The sequence below is a fragment of the Peromyscus californicus genome, unplaced genomic scaffold, assembly GCF_007827085.1.
Source record: "Peromyscus californicus insignis strain IS unplaced genomic scaffold, ASM782708v3 Scaffold_15__1_contigs__length_86483966, whole genome shotgun sequence".
In the NCBI taxonomy this organism is placed as follows: Eukaryota; Metazoa; Chordata; class Mammalia; order Rodentia; family Cricetidae; genus Peromyscus; species Peromyscus californicus.
The window spans coordinates 66585254-66612070 of record NW_026294447.1 but is presented as its reverse complement, the minus strand read 5'-3'; the positions used below and the strand labels follow the sequence as shown (position 1 = coordinate 66612070).

At 39.5% G+C, this 26817-nt stretch overlaps 1 protein-coding gene across 3 annotated transcripts in view; it reads left to right on the top strand.

Moving 5' to 3' along the window:
* The window catches only part of Sp4 (Sp4 transcription factor), a 69715-nt gene that overhangs the window by 26644 nt on the left and 16254 nt on the right, over positions 1 to 26817 (top strand). For 2 of the 3 annotated variants that reach the window (XM_052739201.1, XM_052739202.1), the window contains exons 4-5: positions 17991 to 18219; positions 25425 to 25624. In XM_052739201.1, coding sequence (XP_052595161.1) covers positions 17991 to 18219; positions 25425 to 25624 — 429 coding nt within the window. The remainder of the gene's footprint in view (positions 1 to 17990; positions 18220 to 25424; positions 25625 to 26817) is intronic. The other variant, XM_052739203.1, reaches the window with a different exon arrangement.

Sequence of the window (26817 nt, the reverse complement as noted above, 5' to 3'; positions counted from 1 at the left end):
CATACTCTCCTGTCCTAATTGGAAGTGAGAGGGAGATGGCTACAGCTGAGCTCCCTGCAGCTGAAGATCGGTCTGGATTGCATAATGGTGTGTGTTGTGGTGTTTATGACAAAATGATCCGTCTATGAGTTTTTAGAGAAAATTTGTGGCTGCCTCGCTTACACTTGAAAGTAGAAAGCAAACGTTTTCCTGGTTGTTGAGTTTGCTGATTAGAAATACATCTTAAAATAGCCATCTCTGTGAGGTTAGATTATGCTCCATGACAAGTAACAGTGTTGGACTAGCCTTTCTTGGCCCTAAACTGCACATCTATTTTAAGAGATGACCCTGAGAACTGACAGAGCATACTGTACCCTCTTAGCACCGAGTGCCAGTTCTGTATTTCCAGGGCTGGAAAGATCACCTATGGGATTAAGGACTGTTAGGAATTCTTTCACCTGTCTATACAAGTTGCCTGCTTCCTTTGGTGTGACATAATTTCATTAAAATAAATATTAATGTGTGTATATGGAGAGAAATGCGTAGACACCCAGAAATCATGTTTTCTCATGTATTTTGAGCATAGAATGAAAAAAATCCCAAGGTTACTAGATATTAGTGTAATAAAATTGATTGCCTTTGCTCATATTACCTGTGATTATACCAATTGCTGTTCTCTTCACGTTTCACCCCTTTAGTGGCTGGTGTCCCTGTTGCTGTCTTTTGCTGCTCACTGCCTCTCAAACACATATGCTTTGTGGTTATTTCTTATATTCCCATTAAAAACACACATAGTTAAGACTGAAGTCTTTTTGTTTTTATTAAGTTCCTGCTGTATAACCAGTGCTCAACTCAGGACTCTGCTGTTTCTGTATCTTGCATGCTGGGGTTACAGGCATGTCCATCCTGTCCAGTTAAAGTTAAATTGTGAGACAGTAAAGGTATATTGCCTTTGCCTTCTAGAAAGCTTATGTTCTAGTATGTAGAAATGATCTATGATATCAGATACTAAAAAGCGAAATAAATGATGAATGGTAGTGATTCCGAATTAAGAGTAAGGCAAAGCCCCTGAGATCCAGGGCAGAAATAAAGATTATATGAACTTTGAACTGATGTTCTAAGTATGGGAGGCCCTAACACATGTGAGTCAAGAAGGAAGGTATTATAAGTCGAAGAGAGCAGGGGCAAAGAACAAGAAACTAGGCATGTGTTTTGTGTTGGAAAATGAAGTTGGCAGTGTGGATAGAAATCTGGATTTAAAACAACAGTGTCAGAATAAAGGATGGATGATAAATCACAAAAGGGATGTGTAAATGTGTATTTTTTGAAGGGCTAAAGAAGGTAAATTCATTTAGAAAGTGTTTATCATAGCGCACGTGGGAGAAACTAGTATCTGGGCCATATATATAACCTAGATATCAATAAAAGGAAATCTAAACTTGTAGCCAATAACACGTTAAGAATAATTTGTAAAAGCCCACGCACGACATTTGGGGCTGGCAAGGTAAAGGCTCTTGTCACTAAGCCTGACCATCTGAGTTTGATGCTGGAACATGTGCACACACACATACATGTGTGCACACACATAATTAAATGTAAAATTTTAAAGAAATGGCATTCAGCAAAAAAAAGAAAGAGAGAGAGAGAGAGAGAGAGAGAGAGAGAGAGAGAGAGAGAGAGAGAGAGAGAGAGAAACAGAAACCAAAACACAAAGCTAGGACAAGCCTGAATTCTGGTGCTGGTGAAACTTAAGGAGTAGTGCAGTATCCCACTGGAATTGCTCAGTTTACAGAGAAAATCAACGTTCTGAATTTGGAAGTCATCTTCATAGAGAGGGATTGAAATGGTGGCAGACTGTGAAGGTGACAAGGGGCACAGTTTTAAGTTGGAAGTGCTGAAGGATGAGAACCCAAATGAGGGCTTCGCTCGGAGTCTGAGGAACAGAAGGAAAAACTTAAGCCATGACAAATGGGAACATCTCTGGCAGAAGTAAAGAACAGAATGGTATACCCACTGTTGTTAGCTAGGATTGAGCATTAAGAGGACGCGTAGGACAGTAAGGAGTATCATTCATTGGGTTTTGTGTATAAATCATTTGTAAGACCTAATGTACTATTTAGTGTAGTATCCCTTCTAAATGTGGTTTCTTAAGGTAAAGTTTAAAAGAAACACTCATTCTGTGGCTGACCTACTACATTTCTGATGCTAATAGCCACCTGTGTTTAGAGGCTATGTTGGACAGCGCTGGTGTAGTACATGTTCGTTTATTTTTTTTATTTATTTTTTTTTTTTCGTTTTTCGAGACAGGGTTTCTCTGTGTAGCTTTGCGTCTTTCCTGGGACTCGCTTGGTAGCCCAGGCTGGCCTCGAACTCACAGAGATCCACCTGGCTCTGCCTCCCGAGTGCTGGGATTAAAGGCGTGCGCCACCACCGCCCGGCCATGTTCGTTTATTTTTATTCACTTATTTTTTTCCATGCATGCTGGGTCCTTTCTTGGCTTGGGTCCTGGAACCCTGAGTAGGGACATTGGGGGAATGAAGAAAGGACAGATACACAAACACATGTACAGAAAAACTGGAGTCCAGTGGGGTGTGTGCACTCTGATGGAATGCTCCTACTAACTATCACTGCAACCTGGAACCTCAGCATGTTTATCAAATGCAACACGGGGGAAGAGTTGACTAGTCTCATTATGAGGTTTCTATAGGCCAGCAGTCTCAGGCTGTAAACATTCTGGAGAAAGAAATTGAAGTTGTTAGTTTACACTGATCAGTCTTCAGTAGCTCATACTTGGATCCGCTGAGCAAAATACTTGAACCCCAGAGGAAAGCTTCGCCTTTAGCCTTACCCATGTGGGGAATGGCTTCACCAGAGCCAGTGGGTCTGAGTCCTTGGAGTCCTTACCATAGACATGCCTGTGTTGACAGCAATACACATTCACTCAGGACTTTGCTCACTTAGGGCTTTCTCTGCTCTTTGCATATGTGCATGTATTTTGTGGTGTGTGTGTGTGTGTGTGTGTGCGCGCGCGCGCGCAGGTACATATGTGTTCACATTTGTATAAGCCAGAGGACAACCTCAGGTGTGCTCCTCAGGAAGGCTGTCCACCTTCTTTAAGACAGGGTCTCAATGGCCTACAGCTCACTCATAAGGCAAGACAAAGAGATCCTCCTGTCTCCACCTCACTAGCACTGGGATTACAAGTGTGCACTACCATGCCTGGTATCTTTACCTGGGTTCTAGAGATTGAACTCTGTTTGGGATTCTTTTACTGTTTGAGCCATCCTGGGAGCCCTTTGGCACATTTTTACTACCACAGAAACTTTGGCAGGATGGTTCTACTATATAAAGCTTAAGAATGCTAAGCCAAACCTTCAGAATTTCAGCTATTGAAATAGGGTGGTTGAGAGTTTGTAAGTTTAGAGAAGTTTCAAAACACAGAGAAGGTGATGCCTTGGGGCTGATACAGAAAGGCTTTGGAGTGATTATGTTTATTCATCTAGTAAATATTTATTGAGCATGTTAGGTGCCAGGTGTTATGGTAACTACAGAAACTAATGTGAAAGAGAGCTTTATAGAATATATATGCTCAATGATGTCTATTGGAGAGGGGGGTGTTGAAATCCTAGCTATAAAGATACAGTGTGATAATGCATTTAAATGCAAGAACCTGTCTGTGAGAAAGTAAGAGTCTGGTATATAATCATTGAGGGAATTTGTGAAGAAGTTTCTGTGGAGGAAGTGGTACAGAATAGCTCAGGAGAGATGGCTAGAAATTAGCCATATTGACAAAGAAATGGCATTCATGGTCAAAGGATGGATTCATATAATAACGTGATGTCATCAGGGAATTAAAGATAGCCTTGTGTGCTGATCAGAGTACCGGTTACGTGATTTTGACAACAAAGATCAGGCCATGAAAATTCTAGGTTCATATCTGGGTTTCACTACTCAGGGTAGTACATTTGTGCAAATTTGGGAAATCTGTATAGCCTCCCTTTGTTTTAGAAGAGAACATTCAATGGTTAAATATAAAATGTTGAATTTCATTCCAGCAATTTAGTCAACCCCTTAAGCATAAATGACATTATATTCCAGCTCATTTCTGGACTGGATAGGGGAGTGTGACATATCTTAACAATGATTTCCCTTCCCTAATCTAGAAATCACTTAAGCTGGTTACAACTCTTCCTTTTTGTCCTCCAACATTAATGGGAATTGTAGTGGTTTGTTGACCTGGAATTGGCTATGTAGGCCAGGCTGGCCTTGAACCCATGATCCTCCTGCCTCAGCTTCACCGCCACTGAGATTAGAGGTATGCACCACAGGCATACACCACCATGCTGGGCTCTTGGAGGATTTTTTTGTTACCTAACTCTTTTAAACTTTAAACCCTAGCAGCATGCTACATTGGGGTGAGGCTTTTAAATACACTCTTATCATTGTTCTCTATTGTAAATCACTTTATGTCTAGCTTAGGTGTATTGTGTACATTGTTTTATTGTGCATATTTAAGTGCTTTATTATTCTTACAAAAGTGTTTTCAATCAGATTTTATTTTTATTTTGCTGGAAATGTTAAACATCAAACAAAAAGGTACTCAGATTTTTTTGAATGAATAAATCTCACTTGTACACTGCATTCTTATGTTCATTAGCTTTCCATTATTATAAAAATGCTTGAAATGATGAAATTAAAAACAGAGAACACTAAAGTAAGTGACAGTTCTAGAGGTTTCACCCTTTGCCTTTAGGGGTAGGGAGAGTGCAGTACACCTTCACTGGACATGTTACAGCAAAGCCGTCCACCCCAGAGCTGGGACAAAGACAAGAGAAGAAGAGCAGAAGCCAGGATCCATAATCTCCTTCCAAGGACACTCCTGCCTCATTAAAAGCTCCAACTAGGTCTGTCATAGGTGAATGGTTTTCTTCTGCCACGTCCGTTTGCCATGACGTGCTACATGACCACAGGCCCAGAAACATGGACTGAAGCCTCTGTATATGTGAGCCAAAATAAAACCTGCTCTCTGAAGTTAGGATTGCAGATACTTTACCACTGTGACAAAAGAGACTAAGGAACCTCAGATGCTGTTTTGTTGGTTTTTACTCCTTCTGTACCACAGGATATCTTCAGACCTTTATGCTTGTCTAAGCTGCCAAATCCTGTTCTCAACAGTATATTACTGTCTTTAAAAAGCTTTAATCCAGTAGCTTATAACTGATTAAGGAATCACATAATACGCCATATTTAAATTTTCATTTGTTCACTTTGGGCCATAGTTGATTGTAGAGCTATAATTGAGAGCATAAACATTGAATTGTTGTGAGTAATGTAAGACTGAGATGTTGGGGCAGGAAAATGTGTCAAAGACCTAAAGAAAATGAAACAAGAGCCATTATAGGAAATAGGAGCTCACTGATTATACCCATGAGAGTAGAGTTCAAGAGGAAAGCCAAGAGAAGGAGCTGTCCGGTCAGCAGGTGTGCACTGTGGTGAAAATATTGACTCCATTGTGGTGCACTCCATGTGGGACTCATGAACTTCCGAGGGGAACTAGACATGCAATAGGGATGTTGCAGGATCAAAATTGATGAAAGCCAATAGGGGTCACCTGCCCTAATGTCCAATAGGGTGGAGAATGTGGACAAATAGGAGATACTTTCAAGAGGTAGTCTCAAGGGGGACTATGGACCAACACAAGCAATTTGTATGGTAAGACAAAGATGTCCTCTGGAGTTGGCTTTTTTCATACCTGCTTTGTGAACTTGGGTGTTGTCCATACCCCTTAAAAACCTCAATATTCAAATCTTAAGATGGGGACAACATAGTAAGTCCATGGGGATATTAGTATGTAAAACGTGGTAAAATTTCTTACCTCTACAGTAGGTATTAAACAATAGCTTCTATTATAGAAGATGGAAAAATAGAAGGGAGGCAGGAAGGACTTCTAGATTTACTATTTGGATAGTTAAAAGAGCTAGATTAAATTGTCTGGTTTTTAGACAGATTGCCTCTGAGGAATCTGTTCAGGAATGCTTCCTGACAAGAGTGACAAAGTGACACTCCTAGGGGATATGTGAGTGGAAGGTATAGAATTGGGAAGCATTAGCTTATACATGACAGTAAATATGAAAGCGGACGAGATCACCCTCACAAGTAGGTCACCTGAGAAGCCAGAACCTTAGAAAGCAGCATGAGAATTGTAGAGGGGAGAAGAAGCCTATTGAGGACATTGAAGTAGAGTGGTCAGAATGGAGTGAGATCAGTAAAGCACAGGAGAACTTGGGAAGAGGGATGAGGGGATTAGAGTACGATTAAGTTGAAGAATGTCTTTACTAACACAGTATCATGACTTCTGTCATGATATTTAGCAGTGATGGGAGACACATCTAATGAATAGTTTGAAAAGAGAATGAGTGGTGAACAATAAAGAAAACAGATAAATCTGTAAGGATGTGGATTTAAATACTGGTTTAAAGATAAACCAGGAGAGAAGGGAGACATTTCTGACAAAGTTGAAAGCCCAGAGAGTACAGGGTCAGAGATGGAGTGAAGAGCAGCAGCAAATGAAGCATAGCGACCTTCTAATGTATTGACTTTGGATTGGAAGGAAGTCTGTTGACCAGAAATGAAGTCCATGTGGGCGAGTAGTTTTGCATGCACACTGCTGCAATCAACCATTGACAGTGAGTATGGAAGTGCTGTTTTCAGAATAGCACACTGTCTTAGTTAGGGTTTCTATTGCTGTGAAGAGACACCATGATCATGGCAACTCTTATAAAGGAAAACATTTAATTGGGGCAGACTTAGAGTTTCAGAGGTTTAGTCTTTTATGATCATGATGTGACATGTTGGCATGCAGGCAGACATGGTGCTGGAGAAGTTTCTGAGAGCTCTATATCTTGACCTGCAGGCAGCAGGAAGTGGTCTGTCCATCACACTGAGCATAGCTTGGGCAAAGGAGACCTCAAAGCCCACCCCCACAGTGAATGCTTCCTCTAACAAGACCACACCCACTCCACCAAGGCCACACCTCCTAATAGTGTCACTCGGCAGAGCTTATGGAGGCCAATTACATTTAAACTACCACACACCCTTTGAATGTTTTTTATTTCATTCTTCTCCCCCCTTCACCTCCTGGATGGGTCTACCTAGACTGGCAGAGACACGTATTAGCAGGATCATAATAATGCTAATAGAAAAAGATAAAAGAAATAGTTATTATGCAGTAGCACCCTCTCATTTTTAAAAAGATTTTATTTTTAATTATCTTGGGGCATGCGTTGCACACCTTAGTGCAATGCCTTTGGAGGCCAGAACAGGGTGTTTGAATCCCTTGAAACTGGAGTAATATAGCTGTTTGGTAAGCATCTGACATAGGTGCTTGTAACTGAACTATAGTTACAGAAACAGCATACACTTAACATGTCTTTAGTCTACAGTATCTCTTTTAACTCCACGGTCATTGGATGCAATAGGTTTTTTGAGGGGATAGTAGTCTAAGTTTAGCTTGCTGACTTGCACTTAGAATCTTAGAACTCAAATGAGAGGTTGAAGCCGATGGATCATGATCTAGTGAGATTAGTCCAAGAAGTCAATATGTAGGAACAGCTAAAAAATGATGTATTGAAGTGCATAAGTCAGTAGGACTATCATTGACCAAAATGGGGCATTTAAACTTTATTATTACCCTGTCCTATTGAGTGGCTATGTGTTAGGTTCTGTTCCTGGTCCTAGAGATGTGAACAGTGAACATAACTTACCTGCTTTTTGGAACTCAACATGTAGAAGTATGGTAAGAGGCTAGGGAGATGGCTGCACAAGCTTGAGGACCTGAGTTCAAATTCCCAGCAACTACATAAAAATGCTGGTGTGTTTGTGCACTGTAACCCCAGTGCTCTGAGGTCAGGGCAGAAACAGGAGCATTGCTAGGGCTTGCTGATGGCCACTTAGTTCTAGGTTCAGTGAGAGACATTGTCTCCAGAGAATAAGGTAGAGTGATAGAACAGGACACCCAGTGTTTTCCTCTGACTTCCATGTGTGTGCTGTGTGTGCACACACCAAATACAAAACAAGTCGGCTAAAACAGAAAAGAAAAGATAGAAAAAACAAAGATGAACAAAACTAGGTAGGTAATTATTAGACTGAAGAGGAACCATTTCAGATGTATGATTAGGAATGGCATTTCTAAAGAAAGGAGGTTTGAACTAAAACCAGAATATCACTAAAGAGTCAACTATCTTCGAATAGCAGAGGCACCCCTAACCAGGCTGGAGAGTATGTGCCAAGTCCCTACAAAAAGGAACACTATAATTGTTTAGGGCCAGAAGAATAAGGAGCATACTGAGCCAAGGAAAGACTGAAACAAGGTGAGGACTGAGATGTTGGCTTGCACATGTCCTGCTTTAGAGTTTGGTGGCTTACTGGATAGTGGAAATAAAGGCAGTATATTGAATGTTAATTGTCTGGGAAATACATCTAGATGAAGGATGTTACTAGATTTAAATATTAAACCCAAGTATACTTTGCTTTATATTATTCATCAGAATTCAAGTTGTATAGACCTTGAACAGATGGAAATGCTCATAATGTGGAGGCTCATGGAGTTTGTCAAAGTCATGGTGAAGAGCTCTAAGGATTCTGGGGTCTTTAAGCAATTCGTAAGATAATGGAGGTCATGTTTGATACCATTACAGCCTGAAAGGTGTGAACAACTGTTGTGTGAATGATAGCTAGAAATTTGTGGTTAGACTATCTCAAGTCTTCAGGGGATGTAAAGAATGCCTCCCATCTTGAACTACTTGCACTTCCCTGGGTTCCATGCTATAGAGATTTTGTAAAGCACCTGTTCAGAAAGAACTCTGTTTCCAGAGATATTTGTTTCCTTGCTGTATGTTACTGTGATTCTAGGCACACAAGTAGTTTGGTTAGCTAAGGTCATACTTACAGGATCTTTTATGGAATATTTAAAACTTGTAAATATTCAACATACATTGAGGCATTGTAAATTATATTTTGTATTTGTATATTGGTTTACAATATAAGATTTTACCCATAAAAAACCAGCTTGATCATCAGAAGTGTCCTGTTTCTTTCTGAGGGGTGGGGGCTAGCAGTGGGGATTGAATGTTAGGCTTCGTGCATTGGGAAGCAAGCACTTCACTACTGAGCTTCATCCCCAGCCCCAGAAATAGTGTGTGTGCCTGTGTGTATGGAGGGACACACAGACACACACACCACAAATCCCTCTCTTTCACTGTAACACTGGATGCCCTGGAACTACTATGTAGACCAGGCTGGCGTCCAGCTCACAGAGATCTGTCTCCTTAATGATGAGATTAAAGGCATGCACCACAATACTTTGCAGAAATGATTCTTGAAGTCAGTAAGAGATGAATTTATGGGGGTTGGGGTGACTGCTTTGGGATAAGAACACAAGAGTCCCTGAATGTGTGATGGTGACTTCACAGATGGGGCCTCACTTGGGTCACTTTACCATTATGTGTTGATTCAAAGATAAAGACATTGTGAACTTCCTGAAACCCTTCCTAACAAAGTCCGTATTTTACATTCAGCCTACTGTGTCTTCAGGTTCAATCCTAAAATATAACCAACCCACAGATGAAGTATTTGGGGCAAGGGATGCAATTTTATGACTTTGGCTAACTTTTTTGTGGGTTGTTTTTATTTTTGAGACAGGGATTCACTATGCAGGCCTAGCTGTCCTGGAATTCACTGTGTAGACCAGACTAGCTGTGACCTCAAAGAAATCTACCTCCTGAGGGCTGGGATGAAAGGTGTGTGCCCCCCACACACCCAGCAACTTCTGAGACTGTAAAAAAAGAATACAATATTACAACTTCTTACATAGGTTGTATTAGATGTTAGAAGTAAACTAGTGGTGATTTAAACTAATGGGAGGATGTTGTGTATAGGGACTATGCAGAGCTATGCCATTTTGTGTAAGGGACGTGAGCATCTGTAGATTTTAGCATATTGTGTTAGATGGAGAAGAGAGTTCTGAAATCAACTCCTGTAGATGCTGAAGGATGGCTGTGTTGTGTTTTAGCCATGGGCGCCCCTAAGGAGTCAAAGGGCTGCAGATTCACAGTAGAGGTTGAGATTAATTTGGATGGGAGAGTCAGACAGGGATTCATTTGTTGAGAAAAGGTGGTATTTCTTACTTGGTGATTTTCAGTTTTCCATTTAAAGTACCACAAATGCAGTTTTAAAATAAGCACTTTTATTTTACCCTACATTTGTTTCTGCTAGCAAAGTGTATCCTTGTAGTGCTACTCAACTCAGTGGCTAAGGGGGACAATAGCTAACGTGTTGTAAACAGTTCTGTGCCATGAACTATAGTGATGGATTTGTATTATCCTTCTATCAAATCTCTGAGGTAGATCTCTTATAAATTGATGTTTTCTTTCCAGTCTGTTTACATGATGAATCAAATATGGGGAAAGAGGTGGTCATAAGGCATATCAATTTATACTGTAGGATAAAGTCAAGCCATACAAATAGTTCTGTCATGTAGGGAGTCTTTCTCTACCCTGTCAACCAGCTCCCAAATAATGACACAGAGTCTTCTTATTAATTATGAAAGCTTGACCTTAGCTTAGGTTTGTCCCACTAGCTCTTATAACTTAAATTAACCCATTTATTTTAATCTACATTCTGTCACGTGGCTCATTACCTCATCTCTCCATACTGCCCATGCTGCTTCCTCAATGTCTGGCTGGCGACTCCATCTTCTTCTTCCAAGAGTCTTTTCTGTCCCCAGACTATTGGCTATTGGCTGTTCGGATTTTTATTACACCAATCACAGCAAATACATCCTCACACCATGTACAAATATCCCACAGTTCCCCATCTTTGTCTAAATAAAAAGGAAAGGTTTTAACTCTACCATAGTAAAACTATATACAATAAGAGCAATTATCAGGTAAGAATTAATTAAAACAATTACATTCACAATGTCCAGTTCATTTGTATTTGGCAAATTCAGAGAAAGTACTTTATTATTTATCCTATCTTAGTGAGCCCAAACTCTTTTACCTAAACAGTTTTCTATCCCAACTTGTATTATCAACCCAAAACTATCTTTCAGACCTCAAAATATTTTCTTAAACAATTTAAGCTTTTATGACTCTCAGCCTTATGTACTTTATAACTCCTTTGTGAGTTGCTTTTCTGAATTTGGTAACAAGGAAAACTGTAACTTTAACTATCTCGACTTCAACTACATCAGAGACCCAAGAAGGATATAATATTACCTGAATAAAGAAGAAGTGGAGAGCAAGCAACTTCCAAAACTATAGAAATGACAGAAACATCTGGCTGTCTGGACAGTCACCCAAGGTTCCTCTGCAACATTGGGGCATCCTTCTTCAGCCTATAGGCCTACAATATCTGACAGACTTTTTTTGTGAAACAAGAAATTTTTGGAGGACTGTCCTACCTTGTCTTGGCAAAGTTTGGCCGTTGCCTTCTTTTGTGTTCTGCTTGTCTAGTTTGACAGTATACTGTTGCCAGTCAAGGCAAGGGCAGTTTCTTGCCCAGTAACTAACTTTGCTGCAGTAAACGCAAACTCCATATGGAGGTTCTTCAATCCCCATTATTCTTTTTTGAAGTAAATTGGTGCTGCCAGGAACAGACGTATCTTACTGTCATGAAAGCCAATGTTATTAAAACATCTTAAATGCCATATTCGGTAGGTTTCTGAAGTTTTCAAAGACCATCTATCTATCTGAAATATATCTCTATGATCTTGAAAACATATCTAACATGACTACAAATTTGATTGTTGTAGATGACTAACTACTAACCTGTGTTTGTTAATTATCCTAAATGGTTTATAATAATAGCTTTCAAGGACTAGAACTTTACATGACATTTTTAAAGGAGCTGCATAGGTACAATACCTTCAACAAGAGTAGAAACATATATACAGTATGTTGTAACAAAAATAACCTTAAATTTGTATCACTATACAAAAATCAATACCAATGTAAAATATTTGAGACTAGTAGTTGCTTTTTAGTCTAAAAGTAGATTTAATAATCCACCCTTTTATTCTGTCATTCTTGTATCTCCTTTTTTTCAGAGAGAGATATCTTTGAATCTAACCTCCATTGCTTAGTTTCCTCCCTAACCATTACCAGTAAGAATTTGCAACCAATCCCCCTAAATGATGACAAACACCCATAACCCACTGAACAACCAAAAATCATTCACCTTAACCTCTTGGGAATGTGGGCATTGTATTCTTAAAATTGCTTCCTGTTATCTGAGGGAGACAGCATCTTTAGGGGACTCTTTGAAAATTGGGATAATGGTCAAGTCCTGGGAGAGCTAGCTGTATTATTTGTTGTCCAGTCTCTGTGTGATGGGAAAGTTTAGGGCTGAAGTCCTAGCTGAAGTAAGTGTGTGAGGCTGAATCATCTCAGGTAGCAGCTTTGAAGTAGTTCTAGATGCAGAATTTTGAGGAAACTGCAACAGAGGCATTCTGAGAGGCTGGATCACCTGGAATACTTGTTTTCATTGATGTCTGGTCCTTTTGTTCTGAAAACACAAACTTTCAAAGGTAGCATATATATCCGTGTTAACACAAGTATGGAATGTGCACACAAGTCAGCTAAAGATGATTTTTTTGTTCTATGTTTGAAATATGATGCAGGTAAAAGGCATCTGTCAACTTTATAAGTCCTTTTGGACTACATAACCAAATCTCTATCCATGCCATATGAAAGGATGGCATGTAATAATAAGTCATGAGGACTCTGTAGCCAACAAGATTTATCATGTCTCATCCAGTCTTAGAGCTGTTCCCATGTAGAGGGATTAGCATATACATCACCTGTCCTGTAGACTTCTTTTATGTCTGTAGCCAAGATTTTCAGGAGGTCTCCCCCAATCAAATCTGATATTCATCAATTTTGAGGAGAACCATAACTTTTTGCTTCCTGTGGAAACAAAGACATAACCTCTCCCCCAATGCAGCATATTTTCTGACTTCCATTTTGAAGTGAAGGCATTCTTAAAATATATAGGTTGGTGTAGCCGGAAGCTTTCTCTGGTGTCACCTGGCCCCACAGTCCCTCAGCCACTTTTAAAATAATCATTCAGAGGCTTAATATTAACTACCAATTGTATGGCCTATGGCAGGCTTCTTGCTAGCTAGCTTTTATAACTTAACTCATTTCTATTAATCTATAAGTTGCCACATGGCCAGGCATTACTGGTCTGCTGGCATCTTGCTGTTCCTTCCACGGTGGCAGCTGGCATCTCTCTCCTTTCTTCTCTCTGCATATCTGCTTGGATTTCCCACCTGCCTCTAAACTGCCTTGCCATAGGCCAATGCAGCTTTATTTATCAGCCAATCAGAGCAACACATATTCATAGCATACAGAAAGACATTCCACAGCACTTCCCCTTTTCTATCTAATCAAAAAGGAAGGTTTTAACTTTAACATAGTAAAATTACATATAATGGAACAGTTATCAAGCAGGAATTACATTTATAATGTCTAGTCTATTTGTATTTGACAAAATTAAAGAAAATAATCTGTCCTATATTTGTGAGTCTTAAGGTCTCATATCTAATTTATCTTTTATCATAACCAAGGAAAATTATAACTATTTAGTCTTCAACTACATCAAAGACCCCAGAAAGATATAATATTACCTAAGTAAACAAGAAGTGCATTATAAGCAACTTGGAAAATTCTCGAATGACAGAAACAGCTGGCTGCCTTGACAGTCACCCAAAGTTTCTCTTTAACGTTGGGGCCTATAGGCCTAGAGTTTTTTAGTCTCTCCTCCCTGTGTCCTGTAGAATATCTGGCAGTCTCCTCTGTGAAGCAGGAACCTGAAGGACCATCTCGCCTTGTTTTGGCAAAATTTAGGGGTCATTTTTCCATGGGTCCTATATGTCCAGTCTATATAACATACTGTCAAGCAGTCCAGGCAAGAGTAGTTCTTTGCCCAACAGCCCATTTTGTGCTAAGAAGAAGATAAACTCCATATGGAGTGTCTTCAGTGCCCATCTTCCCCTTTGAAGTAAATCAGTGCTGCCAGGAGCAGATATGTCTCATTGTCCAGAAAGTCTAAGTTTTTAAAACATTTTAAATGTCATATTCTGTAAGTCTTTGAAGTCTTTGAAGATTACCTACCTAATTGAAATATCCCTTTATATACCTAAACAATTTAATTAACATGACTATAAGTTTGATTATCTTAGATGACTATAATCTGTATTTCTTAATTATATGTTACAATTTTAAATGAGCTGCATAAAAATCATACCTTAAAAAAGAGTAGAAATTTACATACAGAATAACAAAATTAACTTTAACTTTGTAATAAACTAAAATCTATAGCAATGTAAAACATTTTAAACAAGTTGTTGTTCTTTAAAAGTAGATTCAGTAATCTACCCTTTCATCCTATCATATCTATAATATCCCTTTTCTTCTTTAGAAAGAGATTGCATTTATAATCAACCCCCTTCAAATAAAAATAAACAGTTTTTTATAAATAATATTTTGGGAATTTGGGCGTAGCTTCTCCTATTATTTTCTGCTGATTGGGGGCATTGGTAATCTTATGGGTATCCTGAGAAAATTAAGAATTATAGTTAAATCTTGACTGTAGTAGTCTGTGAGGATGGATTGTCTCAGCCAGTTGCTTTGAAGCTGATTTTGAATGTTGGATCATCTGGGCCATGGTTATGGGAGACCTTTCAGGAGGTCTTGGCTGATCAAACTGTATTAGTCTGGAAGCAATCCATAGGTTCTCATCTCCTATGGAAACAAAAGCAGAACCTCTTTTCCAAAGCAACGTATCCTTAGACACAAATTTTGAAGTCAAGATACCTTTAAAATATATATTGGTTTAACTCAGCAGCCTTTATAATCAAATGTCTTATTGTAGTTAAAAATCCCAAAGACAATATAATCCATATCCTCTGTGTGATTTCTATCTTTACATGGCTTATTTTTTATATTATTTTTATCGCTTTTAAAATTATCTGTTTCTTTATATAACTGTCTATCCTCCTTTTCCTCTCTCTTCCAAGCCTACATGTATTTTTACATATAATGTAAAAAACCATTTAGAGGTTTATCCATCTGAATCTGTGGACTTTGCCCACTTCAGCTTCCCAACATGGCAGAGGTACCCAGGAGAGTCAAGCTTATCCCGCCAACTCTAGGGTTCATGATCCCTTCAGGTAGCGTGCAGCTGGCCCATAAACCCTTTTTGTCTGTATGAGTAAAGGCTAAATCCACCATGCAGCATGCTGTGCAGCTTGGAGACAGCTCTGTACCGAGGCGGACATCTGCAGTGCTGCACTCAAGCCTGAATGCTTCAGCATCTCTGTACCGGCCTGCATGAGACATGAAGTAAGGAAGCTGGTTTTGACTCCACTTTAGAATCTTTTATTAAGTTCTCTCAGGTTTTAGGTGGAAACTCGAGCCGACATGTTGGGGCGCCAAATGTAGTTGGAAGGTTTCTCCCCCCATGCCCCACCCCACCCCTGCCCCGTGTTCCCATGTTCCTCCAGGCGTGGGGTTGATAATAAAGCTGCATTGGCCTACGGCAAGGCTTCTTGCTAGATAACTCTTATAACTTAACTCATTTCTATTATCTATAAGTTGCCATATGGCTGTGGCATTACCGGTCTGCTGGCATCTTGCTGCTCCTTCCACGGCTGCGACAGCTGGCATCTCTCTTCTCCTCGCTTCTCTCTGTGTATCTGTTTGGATATGTCTGTAAGCTGGCAGCTTTATTTATCAACCAATCAGAGCAACATATATTCACAGCATACAGAAAGACATCTCACAGCATGTTGGTTTAATTTGCCAGTTTCAATAATTCAGTATCTCTCAGCAGCTATTGTTTTTTGTACATTGGAGCTTAAATTCAAAGTCAACAAAGTACCATACAGGATCTAGACACCCTGTGTATTTCCCATCTTTATGCGGCTTATTCTTTTTATTACTTTACTCAAGATTTTACTTTATTATTTTTAAACTATTTTTAATGACTGTCCATACCCATTTTTTACTGTATCTGTTTAAAGGTTTTCTTGGTCTGGCCTGCTTTACCATGTGCCCCCAGCATGCTCTGACTGTGAGACACACCTGAAATGGCCACGCCAGCTGCTCTCTCTGCCCCACTCCTTTTTCAGTTCCCTCAGAGTCTAGCTTCATGCCAGCACATTTACTGCCCCAGCCCTGGGAAGCTGCTGTGTCCATGATGTGGCAGGCATTTTTACCTAGCACACTGGCTGCTCAAGTGCTCTGCTGCACTGCAGGGCCTCTTTAAAAGAGCCCTGCCTCTGTACACCAAGCCTACCCTACCTGAGAGACCGTTTCTCAGGCCCTCTGTGGATATTCAAGCCTCCACGTTGGACACCTTATGTAGCGAGTCTTTCTATGTCCCACCAACCAGCTCCCAAATAAGGACACAAAGACTTCTTTTTTTTTTTTTTTTTTTTTTTTTTTTTGGTTTTTCGAGACAGGGTTTCTCTGTGTAGCTTTGCGCCTTTCCTGGGACTCACTTGGTAGCCCAGGCTGGCCTCGAACTCACAGAGATCCGCCTGGCTCTGCCTCCCAAGTGCTGGGATTAAAGGCGTGCGCCACCACTGCCCGCAAAGACTTCTTATTTAATTATGAATGCTTAGCCTTAGTTTAGGCTTGTCCCACTAGCTCTTATAACTTAAATTAACCTATTTATTTTAATCTGTGTTCTGTCATGTGGCTCCTTACCATATCTCTGCATACTGCCCATGCTGCTTCCTCAGTGTCTGGCTGGCGACTCTGCCTTCTTCTTCCCAGTCTTCTCTGTCTCCAGAAATTCCACCTATACATCCTGCCTAGCTATTGGCCATTCAGCTTTTTATTACACCAATCACAGCAAATACATCTTCATATCGTGTACCAATATCCCACAACACTGTCATATTATACATTTTTCTTAGTTTTCCTAGTAAGGAAGCAAAGTTAGTATATACCTGAGACATGGCCCAAGGATTAAAAATAAAAGTATAAGAAAAGACTAAAGTTAAAAAAAAATTAAGTTTGCTGTAGTGACTATATGTACGTCATTGTTGATTTTGCATTTAAACCACTTAGGATGGATGTGGTGATGGTATGCCTGTAATCTGTGCATTTAGGAGGGTGAGGCAGAAGGATAGTGAGTTTGAAGCTAGCTGAGTTAAGTAGTGAGCTCTAGGCCAGCCTGTGCTATGTAGCAATGCCCTGTTTCAAAAGACTAAAGTAATAAGACATTTAATTCTGTTATATACTAAAAAATAAAACAAAAGTTGTCATCAGTAAGGAGGTGTTTGTTTGTTTAGAAATGAGAAATGTCCCTAATTCTTAATCCTTTCACTAGGATTTTTTTATTCCTGTATTTTCTTTTCTTTTTTTTTTTTTGTTTTTGATTTTTTTGTTTGTTTGTTTGTTTGTTTCTCGAGACAGGGTTTCTCTGTGTAGTTTTTGGTGCCTGTCCTGGATCTTGCTCTGTAGACCAGGCTGACCTCAAACTCACAGAGATCCACCTTGCTCTGGGATTAAAGGCATGCACCACCACCACCACCACCCGGCTATTCCTGTATTTTCTTGGCATATGAGATAATATTGTTGACTGTAAGTAATAATGATTTGCATTTATATAGCATTTTCCATCTAGGGATCAGTGTTTTCAGGTATCTCATGAGTCCTCACAGTCAAGTGGTTATGTTTATATATAATCCCAGCAGCTGGAAAATGACAAATTGAGCAAATTGAGTCCCTAAAATAAATAGTGTATGTTTTGGAAGGATTAGCTTGGTATAAATCATTAACCCCTTTGTTCTTTGTGCATTGCTAAAAAAAACAAAACAAAACAAAACAAACAAAAAGAAAACATTTTAGAGCTTGAAAATGTTCATATGAATTTTTTTCATCATTTCTTTAGGAATAGGAAGCATTCTGATGCTCTGTTTTTCTGTCTTTCTCTTTTAGGTCAGCAGCAAGGACAGGACGGAGTGAAAGTCCAGCAAGCTACGATAGCTCCTGTAACGGTGGCAGTTGGAGGGATTGCTAATGCTACGATAGGTGCTGTTAGTCCTGACCAACTCACACAAGTGCATTTGCAGCAAGGCCAGCAGACCTCTGACGCAGAGGTGCAGCCTGGCAAAAGGCTTCGGAGAGTTGCCTGCTCCTGTCCTAATTGTAGGGAAGGAGAAGGAAGGTAACTGCCGTTCTCACCCTGGCTCTCTGGAGTGTTCAGCAGTCATTGGCCACCTCCAGTCACTGGAGCCTCCTGAGCATTCTCTCACAGAAGCTGGAATGCAGTGTTGTTAAGTTGGGCTGTTTGAGGAGCAGTCCTCTGCTTTGTGTTTTATAATTTTTAAGAAATGAATTTCTTTTTTCCTTTATTAGGTGAAAACTTTGAACACCTTTATTGATTTCAAACTAACTCCTGTTCCGTGCTGTTTGCCTGTTTGCAGTATACAGTGCAGTAGTTTGTAATCAGTCAGTTATACAGCTGTCACCACAGTGTGTTAAACCACTTTTGTCATCTTCAAAAAAAAGTTCTGTCCCTCAAACTCCTCAGTTCTACTAAACTGATTGCTGTATTTATAGATTTTACTATACTGGACATTTCATACAAGTGGAATCATACAGTATTTGAATTTTTGATGGCCTAATCAATACTTCATTTCTTCTGTGAACAAATAATATTCCATTGTGTGGAATATTTAGTATATATGTAGTACTTGTTTATCCCATCACTTGATAGACAGCAGAACTCTTTCTTTATTGACCATTATGACCATATGACCAGTGTATACATGTATATAAAAGTGTGCAGGCAGACATTCAGTTTTTATTTCTCTGTCTCTGTCTCTCTCTGTGTGTGTGTGTGTGTGTGTGTGTGTGTGTAGAAATAGAGTTGCCAGGCTGTGTGGTGACTGTTGAACCATTTAAGGAACTGCCACACTATCTCCTAAAGTGGCTGCACCATTCTATATTCCCACCAGCACTGTATGAAGAAGGTTCCAGTTTCTCTGTAGAATTGCTAGACTTTGGCATTACCTGATTTTTTTTTGTTTTTTAAAGTCAGCTTAATACTCAGTCTGAAAGTGATATCAAGGTGTGGTTTTGATTGAAATTTTCTTAGTGATTAGTTGATCATCTTTTCATGTGGTTTTTGATCATTTGTGTATCTTTGGAGAAATGTGTTTTTATATCCTTTTTCCACATTTAATTGCAATCATTTTTCAAAATCACTGAAGAGTAGTTCTTTATATATATATTCTGGGTATAAGATCTCACTAGGACATGATTTGGAGATATCGTTTCCTAATGTGTAGAATGACCATATACTGTCAAGATTATGTCTTTCAAAGCTCAAAATCTTTTGAAGTATAATTTTTTGTTTGTTTCTTCTCCATTGTTTGCTTTTGTTTTTTATGTCTTGTTGAAGAATCCATTGCCAAATCTAATGAATGTTCATAGTTTTGTTTTTGAGTTTTACAGATTTTACTCTGAGAGTTAGATATAATAATTCTTGGTTCCCTTTTCTGATGTGATGTGAAGGAAAGGTACACCCAGCATCAATTTACTGAAGTTTCTTTTCCCTCTTGAATGGTCTTAGCTTCCATTTCTCAAAATTGCTTTAAGTGTTTAGCAACACTAGGGATTCTGTATGAATTTTAGCATTGCTTGTCAGTTTCTACAGAGATGGGAGGTGGTATTCTGATGGGAATTGAGGTGAAACTGCAGGTCAGTTTGGGGATATTGACAACAATATTGGGTCTTCAGGTCATACAAAGAACACCTTTCAGTTTATTTAGATTTTTGCTAATTTATTTCATCAGTATTTTGTGATTTTTTTTTAGAGTGTAAGCTTAGCATTTGTTAAATTTATTTCTGTTAAATCTTCCTGATGTTATTATAAATGAAGCCATTTTTTTTATTTCTCATTCTAAGTGTACAGAATCACATTGGCTTTTGTGTACTGATCTTATATTGTGGAATGTTGATGATTTCTTCTTGTGCTTTTCTTAATGGTTGCTTAAGAGTTCTATATCTACTGGACTGAAGAGGTGGCTCAGCAATTAAGAGCACTGGCTGCTCTTCCAGAGGACTCAGGTTCAAGTCCCATCACCCACATGGTGGCTTACACCTGTCTGTAACTCCATTCCCAGGGGATCCGAAACTCTCTTCTGGCCTTTGTAGGCACTTGCACACATGTGGTATGCAGACATATATGCAGGCAAAGCACTCATACACATCTTTTAAAAATTGAAGATTTCTATAAACCAAAAATACACACTGGAAAAAAGATGGTATTCATCACGTTACACAAAACTCAACTCCAAGTGGATCAAGGATCTCAACATAAGACTTGATATCCTGAATCTGATAGAAGAGAAAGCATGGAATAGGCTTTAACTCATTGTCATGGGAAAGGATTTTCTGAACAGAACACAGATAGTACATAAGACCAAAAGGGACTTCGGGGCTGGAGAGACATGGCAGCTCACAACTGTCTGTAATTCTAGTTCGAGGAAATCCAACACCCTCTTCTGGTCTTAGCAGGCATCAGTCATGCAGGAGATACACAGACAGACATGCAAGCAGAATTCACAAATGAAATGGTTAAAAAAAAAAATGCAGGGGGCCTCATGAATCTGAAAAGCTTCAGTGTGGCAAAGGACACTGTCATTCAGACAGTTTGCCAGCCATACATCCAGTAGAGGGTTAGTATCTAGAGTATATAGAGAACTAAAAAACTGAACATCAAGATAATAACCCAATTAAAAAGTGGGGTACAGAACTAAGCACAGAGTTTTCAAAAGATGAAGCACGAATGACTGAGAAACACTTTTTAAAAATGTTCATCTTTAGCCATCAGGGAAATTAGAACCACCTTGAGATTTCATCTCCTACTGGTCAGAATGGCTAAGATCAATAAAACAAATGACAACTCACATTGGTGAGGATGCAGGGAAAGGGGTTGTTGCTGGTGGGAGTGAAAATCTGTACAGCCATTATGGGAAACAGTGTGGAGATGCCTCTGGAAGCTAGGAATTGATCTACTTCAAGATCCAGCTATCCCTCTCCTGGGCATTTATATCCCAAAAGACTATACCCTACTACAGAGACACTTGCTCGTCTATGTTTATTGCTGCTCTATTCATAATAGACAGAAGTTGGAAACAGCCCAGATGTCCATCAGCTGATGAATAGATAATGAGAATATGGTACCTTTACACAGTGGAATATTGTTGAGCTGTTAAGAAAAATGAAATTTGAAGGTAAATGGGTGGTGCTAGAAAAAAATCATGCTGAGTAAGGTAATCCAGATCCCAAAAGACAGATATCATATGTTCTTTCTTATATGTGGATGTTAGCGTTAAGCTTTCAAAATATATGCTACAATCCAAATAACCACAGAAGTTAAGTACCTAGTAAGGGACCAGGGGAGAAGAGATAATTTCCCACATAAGGAGAGATAAATTAAAGCTATGGAGAAATAGAGGGGCCACTAGAATAGGAGGATTAAATAGGGAAGGAAGAGTAAGGAGAGGAGATGGGGAGGGACAACTAACACTAAAGGCCATTTGAAGAAACATGGAAACCTACTACTGTAGAAGCTTCCTAAATATATACGTATATGAAAGGAATTTAAATGGAGTCACTAAATAATAGGGGAGACAATGCCCCAACTAGACATCTTATGCCACTAAGTAATACCTTCAGTGCTAGGAATGGGTGCATACTGGTGCTCGCAGGCTTACATCTTTTTGAGTAATTTACCAAACGGGTTCTATCGAATCCCCCAAACATCACAGGTTATTGCCGATGTTATTGGTTGCTCTCCACAACTTATAATTTATAAGACCCTATTTCTGAAGACAATATTTACGCCATCAAACATGTAAAAGTCATACTGGTACCTAATAAGAAGCTTCACTCCTACTGATTAGCATTCATGGTACTAGAAAATATTTTGCATAATGCAAGAAATAGATAACCCAGCTACAAACCCTGCAACCTGCTTGTAAGATACACTGGTACAATAGGGGCACAAATGTTATAGGAACAATCAACCACTTTTTAAAAATTGTATTTAAGGTCTTCTTCATGAGATAGAACCCATACCTGCAACTGATGAAGTGGCCAAGAATCTGAGACTAGATAGGACATGAGCCTAAGGGAAGACTTTACTACTACTCTTCTGCTAAAGGAGCATAGCAGTGAAATGACTCCTAATGACATATTGCTATACCCATAGGTCAGTGCATCAGTCAGTCCTCATCAGAGACACTTCTTGCAGTAGATGGGAATTAACACAGATCCATAATTTTACAGTGTGCAGGGAGTGAGAAACTTTGGAGGACTCGGTCCTAAATGGGAAGTCTTTATCAAACTCCTCCCCTTCCCACTCAGGGTATGTATGAAAGGGGAGGAAGAAAGACTGCATGAGCCAGGGGTGGTGGATGAGTCCAAGGAAACAGTATCTTCCACACATAAACTCACAGAGACTGACAACATGCACAGGTTCAAGCCAGATAGGGTTGCAGCACTGAGAGAAGGGAGTGGACATGGGGTCCCTGTCCCTAACTGAGATGCTGTTTGTAATTGATAGCCACTAGCAAAGGGAAAATCAGTTTTCTCTAATGGAGTGTTAGTGGATACATCAACCATACTCCAGGGCAGGCCCCATGCCTAGGAATAGTTGGCCAACACAAAACTAGCTCTATTTTTTATTTCACTTTCTTTTGTTGTGGCAATTTTTGTCTTGTTGGTCTTTTGCCTGTTCTGATTTTTAATTTTGTCGTTTTTTTTTCTTTTGAAAAAGAGAGAGACAACATAAAGTTGTTTGGATAAGGAGATGGGGGAGTTCTAGGAGGGTTGAAGGAGAGGAAAACATCAAAATATACTATATAAAAGAAAAATGATTTCTATATCTACAATTATAGTATATCTGTGACTAGAAATAGTTCTGTGTCTTTTTCCACTCTGGAGGAGTTCTGTTTGTTTGGTTTTTGTCTGGTTGTTTGGTTGGTTGGTTTTTGTTTGTTTGGTTGGTTTTTGTTTGTTTGGTTGGTTGGTTGGTTTTTGTTTGGTTGGTTTTTGTTTGTTTGGTTGGTTTTTGTTTGTTTGTTTGGTTTTTGTTTGTTTGTTTGGTTGGTTGGTTGGTTGAAGGGGGGGTCATCTAGTTTGTCACTCTTTAAATATGACTCTAGCTCTAGAACCCTGGATCAAGTTGAGGAAGCTCTTTTCTTCCTCATTTTAATCACAGAAGGATTTTTACGTCAAACACTTCATTGCATTTGTTAGAATGATCATGAATTTTTAAGAAAATTCTGTATAGTTTGTAACATAAGTAGTTGTTACAAGTCATCATTTTTGCATGTTTATGGTAAAATCCTCCTGGTCATGGCGTATAATTCTTTTTATAGGTGACTGGGATTTAGTTTGCTGCCCCTTTTTTTCTCCTCCTCCCCACTTCCCTTTTCTGCCAGCCTCACAGTCTTTCATGCCTATGCCTCCGGAGAATCCTGGCACCATAAGCATGTGCCACCACACACTGCTTAGTTTGCTGATGTTGAGGGTCCTTTTCCTCTGTGTCCATGAGGTGCTGGTCTCCGTTTTTTTTGAGTATTCTTTTGTTGTTGATAATATTGGTCTCATAAAATGAATTGGGAAGTGTTCCCTGCAGGTTTATTTTTTGAACAAGTCTTTGAAAAGCTGGTGGTGTGTGTGTGTGTGTGTGTGTGTGTGTGTGTGTGTGTGTGTGTGTGTGTGTAGTTATGGTAGTACATGCTTTTAATCCTAGAGGCAGGCAGATCTCTTCTGAGTTTTTGGCCAGACTGGTCTACATAGTGAGTTCTAGCACAGCCAGGGCTGTAGAGAGAGACCTTGTCTAAAAAACAATCAAACAAACAATTATATATATTGGGGGGGCGGGATTTCATCAGTAAAGCTGTCTGACACTCGACTTTATGTAGTTCTGACTAACTCTTAGTTAATAGATTTATTTTGATTGACCTCTTGTTTTTGTTTGTGTCAGTTTTTAAATTTTCTGTTTAAGAACTTGTCTGCCTCATCTAAGTGGTTGATAAAAGATCTATTCCTAATATTCCTTTAAGATCATTTTTACTTTTGTGAGATTGATAATTTTCATTTATGAGGGAATTAATTGAGTCTTTTTGTCTTGGTTAGTTTAGCTGAAGGCATATTGTTTTGCTGAGTTCTGGGAGCATGTGTTTGAAATTTTTCTAATCTCAAAGCTCACTCTCCTTTCTACCCTGGCTTCTTTCCACAGACTAGCCAGCCTGTGGTTTACCTGATCTCCAGCTACCTTTGCAACAGTTATTTCCTTTTTAAAATGAGCCCTTCAGTTCAACTTCAGCTCTCTTGCAGATTGTCGGTTTCTTTGAGGAGATCTGGAGCCCATTCTGGGTAGAATATTGGAATCAAGGCTCTTTGTTGGAAAATTGGACAGTGATGCCCTATTGAAGGCAGAGGCAGCAATATGCTCATGTTTTCTTAACCTTGCCTCTCCCAGCTTGATAGCTTTAATTTGTGAACTGTGCATGAAAGTCCAGAACTACCTGGACCATATTATTTTCATCATGTCACAATTAATGTGGAGCTCCTGTCCATGGATTGGGCACTGGGTGCCTTTTAGCCACACCTCCCTGGGACTCTGCCTTGGCACAGATAGCTGGCAGTAGAGTGAGAAATACTATGCCCTGCCCCTCTCTGGAAGATAGTGGTTTGACTGGGAAGTGGGAGGGGAGGGAGCCCTGTTCATGGCTGTACTGCTCTGTAACTTTGTCATGGAAGTGGGAGGGAAGATGGGTGAATCTTAGATCCATAGATCACCGTTCTTACATACTCCTTTTAGATTTCTTTGAGTGAATATTTATTTGCTGTTATTTGTTCTTAGGACTGTGACCAGAGATTCTTGAACAGTGATTGGGAGGTAGATTTATAATTTATTAGTTTTGCTGGGAAGGGGTTCATGGAACTCCTTGTTACAGTGACCTGCTAGGCGTGAATCTTTGTACCCTACATTTTCAACTGAGGTTAGCCAGCTTTTTGGTATTTAAAGGAGAATTTTCAAGAGTCTTGTTTTTCTTTCCCCAGGGGTGGATAGCATGCCTGTACTCCAGTGCTAGGGAGGCTGGGCAGGGAGATTCTTGAGCTATGTAGTAGACATAAATTCAGAGGTTTACCACATTTGCATGGGATTTTGTTTTTCTTTATAGTACGTGAGCATGTTTTTTTTTCCTTAATGCAAAATTCTCTCTCATTTCTTTGTGTTCAGATGCACTCACTCAGAAAAGTACTTTCTGATCATGTAAATGACCTACCATTTTGGCACAGACAGAATCTGAGTTTGGGGTATGACAGTTGGTTTTGTTCTGTTAGGGGCAGCAGTGAGCCAGGAAAGAAGAAGCAGCATGTTTGCCACATTGAAGGATGTGGGAAAGTGTATGGCAAGACCTCTCACCTCCGAGCACATCTTCGCTGGCACACTGGAGAAAGGCCTTTCATCTGCAACTGGATGTTCTGTGGCAAAAGATTCACACGGAGCGATGAGCTGCAGAGACACAGAAGGACCCACACAGGTTAGTCGCTTTATCTTGGGCTGCAGCTATTCTTTCTACTTAGTCTTCCAGTGCTTACTGAGAGTCACACTACTGAAGGTCAAGACACCTTACCTCCTTTTAACAGACATGTATTTTACTTCTTAAATTCTGTCACCATATTTATGTGACCTGGAATTTGTTCCTTTTGCTTTTTAAGATGTTAAATACATACAATGTTTTTTATAAGTTTAAATATGTAAGAAGAGACTTGAATTATGATTTTAAGCATTTTTTAAGGAAGAGAAAGGGGGTTAAGAAAGGCAGTATCTGCTTCTGTATTAGACTGTCACCCATCCATCAGCCAGAGGCATCAAGCTGTTCCTTACATTTTTGGAGATGTCTAGAGTTGTCAGATCTTATCTTTTAGCATACCTAATTGCTTGACATAGAAGCAACATTTCTCCCTGAGGAAGAGGCAAAGACCAGTGTAGTTGGGTTTTTGGTTTGGTTTTTTTTTTTTGTTTGTTTGTTTTTTTACTTTTTGGGGGCCCACCACCCAGCTCCCAAATAAGTACATGGATACACAGAGATTTATTCTTTCTTAAGAATGCCTAGCCTTAGCTTAGCTTGTTTCTAACCAGCTTTTCTTAAATTATCTCGTATTTCTTAACCTTAAATTATCTCGTGTCTCTTTAACTACGTTTTGCCTCTTGGCTTTTTACCTTTCTTTATTCTTTATATGTAATTGAATGATTTCCTGTGTCCCACCTGGCCCAAGATCAGAACAGATCTCTCTCACCCACAGTCCCACAGCTGCTTATAAAATAATCACTCAGAGGCTTAATATTAATTACAGATTGTATGACCTATGGCTAAGAATTCTTGCTAGCTAACTCTTTCATCTTAAATTAACCCATTTCTATTAATCTATGTATTGCCCTGTGGCCATGGCATTACCAGTCTGTTGGCATGCTGCTCCTTAGGGGGCAGGCTGGCGTCGCCTCTGCCTCTGCCTCTGCCTCTGCCTCTGCCTCTGCCTTTCTCCTTCCTGTCTCTCTCTTGAATTTCCTGCCTGGCTATAACCTGACTTGCCATAGGCCAGAACAGTTTCTTTATTAACCAGTCATGGCAACACATATTCACAGCATACAGAAAGACATCCCACAGCATATGTATCTTTCTTTCCTTCTTACTCCATGGCTGGCTGTGTGACTGGGTGGCTGACCCCTGGT